The sequence below is a fragment of the Pimephales promelas genome, chromosome 14, assembly GCF_988280905.1.
Source record: "Pimephales promelas chromosome 14, fPimPro1.hap1.1, whole genome shotgun sequence".
NCBI classification, from domain to species: Eukaryota; Metazoa; Chordata; class Actinopteri; order Cypriniformes; family Leuciscidae; genus Pimephales; species Pimephales promelas.
The window spans coordinates 13,658,567-13,667,466 of record NC_142782.1 but is presented as its reverse complement, the minus strand read 5'-3'; the positions used below and the strand labels follow the sequence as shown (position 1 = coordinate 13,667,466).

Here is an 8,900-nt window from a genome sequence, read left to right as displayed (position 1 = left end):
TGTTTATTATGTTTTACAATTAAATTAGAAACTTTTAATTTCAAACAGCATCCAGTAATGTTCATTAAATTATCATAATTAAATTGGCACTGCACGCTATAGTAAGAGCTCTGCATTAGAAGCCTGCCTGTTCAACAATAAGATTTGCCATGTTGAATGGTCCATTAAGAGATATTAGATATTTTCAAGATAAGGCACATAGGCAATCCTGTTTTGAGACATCTTTCTCTCTTACAAGACAAGATGGGTCATATTTAGGAACACTGACCTTACAGAGTCACATGATGAAGTATCCATCGTTGATATACTGTGCTTACACCTTCAGCGCTTCTGCTGTTTAATAGAGCACAACACTGTAAAAACATGGAGGCGGTAGAAATATATAGGTTGTGTCAACAGTCTGACTCAGAGCGATGAAGAAAAAGAGCGGTGGAGATCAAACAGCTCGCTGGCGGTCACAGTCTTAGGAAACGACTCGTCATTCGAGATATGCTTGGGCGAAGAGAGATGATGTTCTGATTTCACGCTCGTCTGATGAAATCAGACGAACGCAATTGAATGTGAGAGATCACAAGGTTTGCATACGAGCTTGGAAAATGAAAGCTGTAATAAACGGGCGACTCGTTTTCAAACGACACAAACACTAGAGGTCAGATGCATTTTATTGAACAGCAACAACCACAACAGAAAAAGAAAATGTCATTTTAAACAAAAGCATGAAAAATGCATTGTTTGATCTTAGACTCTTTGGGGAAAACAGAATCATTTTGCATATTTAATAAGCTTTAAAACAGTATTTATTTAAGCCCAGTTCAAGTTAAAATGAATGATGCCCATTTTTTTCTAAGATTCAAACCGCTCTACTGTTGATACTGTCCGTCAAAACACATTTAAGAGGATTTTGATCACTATTGTTTTGAACTACCTAACGTAAAAGTGTAAGGATGAGATTAAAAAAAGAATTGCATATGTTGCAACAGTCACGTGGAGCAACTTTTGTCATTGAAGGCACGAGATGCTGAAAAAGTGAAGCTCAAACTTCAGGAAATACCTGTATGTGAAAACAGAAGCATAATGGGAGTGTTGTATTTTATAGCAAGGACAGCAGACTTAGATTAGTTGGCAAAAACTGCTGCAAAAACGGAGTTTCGTTGCAAAATGTGCATAAAAAATGACATCAAGCAAGACTCCTTCTACACAGTATGATGATATTATGAATTTGAGGTATACAAGGATGCATGTAAAATTCATGATTCTAAATCCTCAATTATAAATGTGATTTTTGCTTGAGATTAGTGCAAAGTGATTTCACTACATAACCTCATTTTGACGACAATCTGAGCTTGAGGTTTGTTGTTCATCAAAAAACTTAATGCAATCTTAAAAAGCTCATGAATCATTACAAACAAGATGCGGGTGTTTCCAAAGGAAACACTTTTCACTTGCATTTGCAGAGATATTCTTGCTGTAAAGGTGCATGCGTCATGATATCAGCACACAATTTCTCAGATAATACACTCATATCATACCCATTACAAACCATTATTACCAGTAATTATGTTACTTATAATTAAAGGAGTAGTTCACTTTTAAAAAAAAAAACTTTTGCTGATAATTTACTCACCCCCCATGTCATCCAAGATGTCCATGTCTTTCTTTCTTCAGTCGAAAAGAAATGAAGGTTTGTGATGAAAACATTCCAGGATTTTTCTCCATATAATGGACTTCAATGGGAACCAAATGGTTCAAGGTCTAAAAGACAGTTTCAGTGCAAACTACAAACTGTTCAAAGGGCTTTAAAAGATTTCAGACAATGAATAAGGGTCTTATCAAGCGAAACGATCGCTCATTTAAAAAAAAATAACAAAGTTTAAGTTTTATAAGCTCAAATGGTCGCCTTGCTCTGTTCTGTGATGCGCGTTCGTGACTCTCCTGTTCGAACTCGTTCATCAAAATGAACGAATCTTTTCCCGAGTCAACTCGTTCATTTCATTCGTTGAATGAACCAAATGACACGAAAAAAGATCCGTTCATTTTGATAGACGAGTTCGAACAGGAGAGTCACGAACGCGCAACACAAAACAGAGCAAGGCGACCATTTGAGCTTATAAAACTTAAATTTAGTTTTTTTCTTTTTAATGAGCGATCGTTTCGCTTGATAAGACCCTTATTCGTCGTCTGGAATCGTTTAAAGCCCTTTGAACAGTTTGCAGTTTGCACTGAAACTGTCTTTTGGACCTTGAACCATTTGGTTACCAGTAAAGTGCATTATATGGAGAAAAATCCTGGAATGTTTTCATCACAAACCTTCATTTCTTTTCAACTGAGGAAAGAATTACATGGACATCTTGGATGACATGGGGGTGAGTAAATTATCAGCAAAAGTGTTTTTTTAAAAGTGAACTACTCCTTTAAAAATGATTAAAAACAAGTTAATGGAAAACTAATGCCTGATAAAATATCTAAAAGTAAGAAACGCTTGTAATGCCACAGGTTTAGTAAAGTTGCACAATCATATTGTTAAGCACACAATTATGCATCTGATTATTTCTTTTAAAAAGTTTGTTTGTAATGCAACTTTTATCAACTACTTCACACTGATGTTCAGACAATAACTATATGGGTTCCTTTACTTCACATTTGATACTGTTGGAGTAGCCAACCACTTTTGCCATTTTAGACATCAGCCGATTATTATTAACAGTAAAAATACAGCCGATTTGCACTGTATGTATTAATAATTTAAAATGAATAAAGTGACCAAAGATACATCATCCAGTGCAAATGGTGCCTAAAAAAATGTTTATCGTTAAAAAAATGTTTTTCTTTAAAGTACCACAGAAAGATACCATTTTAAATAAATTTGAACAGGAATATAGTCTTACCTTTTTGAGCATAAACCACAAAAAATAAAAGGTTCAATAAATATTCAATTCAAAATGGTAGTTAGTTATTACCCATCGTAAACAATTTAAAAACCACTTTCAATGTATAAATGAATTCAGTAATAGTCAAAACTATAAAAATCCCAAATTGCGATTAAGTGTTGTTCAGACGACACACTACAACAATCAAGCATTTCATAATCCAGTTCGCTGATGGAGTGAACAATCCTCATTTTCAACCATTTCATACACAATATTCTAGTTAATTATTGCATAAGTTTTGTGTTTTGTTTTCTTTCAAATTGCCTCGTGTTGGTTTGAGAACAGAATGGCCAGTTCTAGGAAACACAGAGGGATTCAAGTTTAGTCAAACATTTTAAATCCTACCTCATTTTCCGAAATACTAAAGGCTTTAAAGTTTATCACATGGTTGGTGGTTGAGGAATGGTGAAGGTGAGAGTTTGGCTGATGATGAAGGGGGTCATGAGTTGGCCAGAGACTGCCTGTGGTTCCCTGCTCTGGGCTTCTGTTTGTCATACTTCACTGACACAATGAGGAAGACCAGGAGTGTGACTCCCTGGATGGCGGCCAGGAGGAAGAAGTAGTAATTCAGTGTGCACTCGTTGATGTTACCTACAGAGAGAAGAAAAGGTGAGAAAAAGGAATGTGTTAAAAAAAAAGTCACTTTGATGTGAATTTCACAATACCAAAATCTTTGTAGTCTAACAAGCACAGCCACTCTTTGGAGCACAGAGATCTCTGTACCTCTGTTTACTGGGTGAAACGATCAATGATTCTCATTTGATCAATAAAGTATTGGGTATCTCTCTCTCTCTCTCTCTCTCTCTCTCTCTATAAATTAACAAACAAAACAACAAAAATGTAAATTAAAGGCAATATTTTATTTTATTTATTATTAATGACGATAATATATAAATAAATACAAAAATAAAAATGAATAAATAATTAAATAAATAAAAAATAAAAAAATAATATATATATATATATATATATATATATATATATATATATATATATATAGTGTTTCTTGAGTAAAGATTATTCAAATTATTATTTATTCACTTATTCAAAGAACCAGTTCTTTATTTACCTTTGCATTGCAAAAAGGCAGATACAGTCCAAAATGTGTGTGGCACTTCATTCACAATAAAGTTTGGTGGAGTTATGAGGTTTTACAGAGTTTGAGGATCCAATGGAATTACAAGCTCTTTTTATTACTATTCATATTTATTTATTTATGTATTTTTATTATTATTTTTCATAAATTATAATTTAATGTCCCTTTATGTCTGTGTGTGGGTTTTGCAAAAATCTAACCAATGAACAGTATATATATATATATATATATATATATATATATATATATATATACTGTTAAATCCACTTTGATTTTAGAATTATTTATAGAAGTCTATACAATAATTAATGCATTTATATCAGAAGTAATTAAATTACTTTTTAAACAACTTCCCTTACTTTTTCAAAGTAATCAAATGGCAGTAATTAATTACTTAGTAATGCATTACACCCATTACTTATCATAAAGTATCATAATGTATTGTTATCATCTAAAATAAAGAATATTGCATTTGTTTTCTTTAACTGATACTACTTATCATCCTTCCCTAGATCAGAGGAGAGATTTCTGATCAATTATAAAGGCATGTGTACAGGTAGATGAAGAGAAACTGAACATCTGTGACATGCTGCATTCATATGTCAAAAGAAAGCAAAAAGCATATGTTTGTGCTTGTTGGATCCCCTGAAAGCAACAGAGCGAAAAGGCAATCTGTTCCCTTCATACTACCCAACAGCGGCAAAGTGCTTTAACTGATGGCATGTCGGTCCGCACTGCTTGTAAGCATCCATTGCAACCTGCAAACCCATCTGACTCTGGTTCATTCAAGCAAAACCTAAACAAGCATTCCTTCTCCATCCAATCTCTCCTTCATTTCCCCACTCTATATAATGCTTGAGAGCAGACAGAGGGTTTACACCAATACTTACAGGGGAACCATAAACAAAAAGCCACATCTTCACAGGATGACGGAAGAGCCTATAATTCACCATCTTGGGAGCTTAAGCGAAGCACACTCGCTCGGATTCGGCTGGACTTACAGACCTAAACTAACTCTCCTGTTGTTTAAGCCTCTGACTGCTCAGGGCCAGGATGATGACTATGCGTAGTATTAAATTCAACTCTCTACTTATGCTAAATTCTGTACACATACACAAAATCGGTTCCTGTATTATGAATCATAAGTCTGAGCCTCTCTCTCTCGCTTTCTCGCTCTCTGAGCTGATGAAAAAGCTGCTTAACACTTTAGATCTGTCCAGAAGAGGTGGTCAACCCTCCAGGGTTAAGGGCCATCAAAGAAAAACTGTTAATAAGTAGTTCTGCGAAGGGGCTGTCAACTCTCAAGGGTGTTTCAGAGCGGCCAAAGCAGGAGCATTACCGATAAAAACGCATTACCGCAAGAATGCATTACCTTTTATATATGTATTCACATGCACACTTCTTGCTGAAATAGGCTCATTGATTAGAACAAGAGGATTCTACTTGAGTTTGAAGATGTCATTCGATGCAAACAAGATAAAGCATATTTTTGTAACAACAAACTGAAGGAAAGAGCTGAAAGGAACTGAAAAAGGTCAGCTGACCCTTGAGGAACATCGTGAGAAACTCCATTAGATATAATTATCCACGGCCTCGACAGAAGATAAGAACTGCTTGAGATGAGGCACTTAAAGATATGAAAACACAGACTCATAAAAGTATGGAGATGCAATGCATAGCTATTCTAAACGTGTGGATGAAGATCCCGAAGACAACATTTGATTAACCATCAAGTATAGAGGAAGGGTTGAGCGCTCTCTCAGAGATCACGTCCCCTTAAATCAAGCAAGCTTGTGAGTAGTGTAACCATATTGTAGGGGTGTCTATTCTGCACCCTTGCTATAGAGCAGTGCTTCTCGAACTTGTCCCTACCACATCACATCTTGCTTTCTTCCTCATTGAACACACTCAATTCAAGTCTTGTGATGAGTTGAATGTGTTAGATGAGGTAGACATCCAAAATGTGCAAGTTTGAGGCAGTGTCAGCTGTTCAAATATTCACTAGGGTGGTCAGTTCGATTACTATGCAAATATCTAAACTACATTACATCACTACTACATAGGAAAACTGCAAGACACAGAGTACACAATTTGGGCCCCAGTCTTGGATCATGTGAAGTCTTGGTTGAGCGCCAGTTGTAGCACAGAAGTAGAAGGCCTAACTATCAGAGCCATAGCCTTGCCATGAGTTTACTGCAGATGTTCACACAGGTTAGGAACCAACCAGACCCTATCCCATTCCTGTCTCAATCCCTTTCCTCTTCACTGTCTCAATCCAATAAAAGTGGCAGGCCATGTTATGACCACAACAACCTCTTGATCAATTTCTTTGCTGCTTTAAATATACTCTGTGTACTCCCCAATGACAACAAGTGTTACAAGCAGGTTGACAGTTTGACTGAGAGAGCAATAGAGCTCGGGATCGTTCTGCCCTCAAGCAAGGGGAAACAAATGCCCCTGTCTGTGAAAAACGCTGCATTTACAATACCCACATGCCGAAGTACAGCTCAGAGCAAAACAACAATCAATATCCTCAAATGCTCCCCATTCACACCAGTGGCTACCCCAACACATGGAAAGTAAGAAGAATAAAATATTCATTGCCATAGACCTTATTCGCAGCAGTGTCATCTTTGATTTTTTAAACAGGAATGAAAGCAAGACAGACATGCATGTCTTCAGGGAGTTGTACTGTTATTTACGGTAATGTGTTTTCCGATTGTTCTGCTGACAAAACACAGCAAAAACAACTTTCCAAGAAATTTCAGTAGACAAAAAAACTCCAGATAACATGAGCTTGAGGAAATGATAAAATATCTAGGTAGGAGCTTTATACAGGTTTAACAGCAGATTCCATTGAAAACACGGTAAGTCTCCTTCACACCCTCGCTTTCAAACCTGTCATGCCGCTGCTCTGAATAAGGTATATTGTGATATTTTGAGTGCACCCCCCACTCCATCCACAGTGCTGTGCGTTGGCGGGTGACACGCCTGTTCTTCCTATGCTTCTGGGAGATGACATGATTTAACATCAGCGCTCGGCAGAATGTGGAGCTGCCGGTCGTCTCCCTGAAAGACAAGGCCGTAAAGAATACTCAGTCAAAGGACGGAGCGGGAGATATATCATGGCGACACACTCGGAGGAGGTTTCTAGCACTTCCCACAGGAAAGTGGCAGCTGTCTCAGATTTGGTGACGTTTGAGTGGTAATGGAAAAATAAACATTACTGGAGCACAACTACATGCTCCTGACATGAATCTCAAACAGCAAAGGAAGGTTCAGAGAAAGTTTTCGGACACAAAATGTTGTCGATCTTGCCATAAGTGGAAACAGTTAAACACTGATGAAAATCATCCTGTCAATCTTAATAAAAATCAATCTTGCACGTTCTTCTGCATGCAAAAATAAATAAATATATATGTGTGTGTGTGTGTATTAGTTCCGTGACAATGTCTTAGTTAGTTTTATCACCCTCAAAAAATGATTTTAAGACAGTTTTTATATATTTTGCTGTAGTGTATCAGTGGGAAATAATAATAATAATAATAATACCTTTAATTTATAGGTGGACTAACACTCAATGACTCCATACAGCATAAAAGCAAGACAGTAAAATACAAAGCTATGCAAAAACACAGACATACAGATCAAACACTAAATCTCTATTCTACAAAATATTCTATTCACTAAATCTATTCTACACATAATGCGTTTTAATCTGAGATTTAAAGGGATAGTTCACTTTGAAATTATTATATTTTTAATATATTTTAGCTTACCTCAAGGGCATCCAAGATGTAGGTGTCTTTGTTTCCACAGTATTTTTAATTTTGATAATTTTATGTCAAACCATTCTTGTCTGTCAGTCATATAATGCTGGTAAATAGGGTCCACCTCAGAGAGCATGCACAGAGAAGTCCAAATTTGACATGATTTAAAGACTCGTAAATGTAAGTACACATTGATGGCCTACGACACGGAACGAGCGGGTTTGTGTGAGAAAACGGACAGTATTTATATCGTTTTTACCTCATGTAACCACAGCCACGTCCAAGTGATCGGACGGCGTGGACGCTTCGGTGTGCGCAAGCGCCGGAAAGCGATCTCTCGCGCATGTACGTCACTCATTGTTTACACAGATTTCGGAAGCGTTACACCGAAGCGACTGTGCCTTCATATCACTTGGACGCGGCTGTGGTTACAAGAGGTAAAAACGATATAAATACTGTTCGTTTTCTCACACAAACCGCTCGTTTCGTGTCTTAGGCCATCAATGTGTACTTAGATTTACGAGTCATTAAATCAGGTTTAATTTGGACATCTCTGTGCATGCTCTTTGAGGTGGACCCCATATACCTTAATTATATGACTGATAGACAAGAACGGTTTGACCTAAAAATATCAAAATAGAAAATACTGTGGAAACAAAGACACCTACATCTTGGATGCCCTTGAGGTAAGCTAAAACATATCAAAAATTAATTTCAAAGTCATCTATCCCTATTAAAGAAGAAAGAATCCAGCTGGCGAATGTGCAGTGGTAAATAATTCCATAATTTTGGCACTGAACAGATGAAAAGCCCTACCAACGAATGAACTCAACTTGCAATTTGGACCCGTCAATAATTCTGCAAAGATGATGTCAAAGAGTATACAATTGAAGAATATCTTCAAGATAAAGAGGAGCCAAATTATGAAGAGTTTTGTTGTTGAGCAGGAAAATTTTGCAATGGATACGATAACGAACAGGAAGCCAACGTGATTGGAAACGAATTGGAGTTATTTGATCAGAGGTACGTGAGTGAATAACAATTCTAACAGCTGTATCAGTTAATTAATTAACACAATAATACATTTTCGGCACATTACTACATTAA

The 8,900-nt window shown here is 36.5% G+C and overlaps 1 protein-coding gene across 1 annotated transcript in view; it reads right to left on the bottom strand.

Annotated features, from left to right (window-relative positions):
• Positions 1–644: 644 nt before the first annotated feature.
• Positions 645–8,900, bottom strand: part of slc15a4 (solute carrier family 15 member 4) — a 71,897-nt gene continuing 63,641 nt past the window's right edge. The window contains exon 9 of the mRNA XM_039672438.2: positions 645–3,518. Within this exon, the coding sequence (XP_039528372.2) occupies positions 3,367–3,518 (152 nt within the window). The 3' untranslated portion in view covers positions 645–3,366. The remainder of the gene's footprint in view (positions 3,519–8,900) is intronic.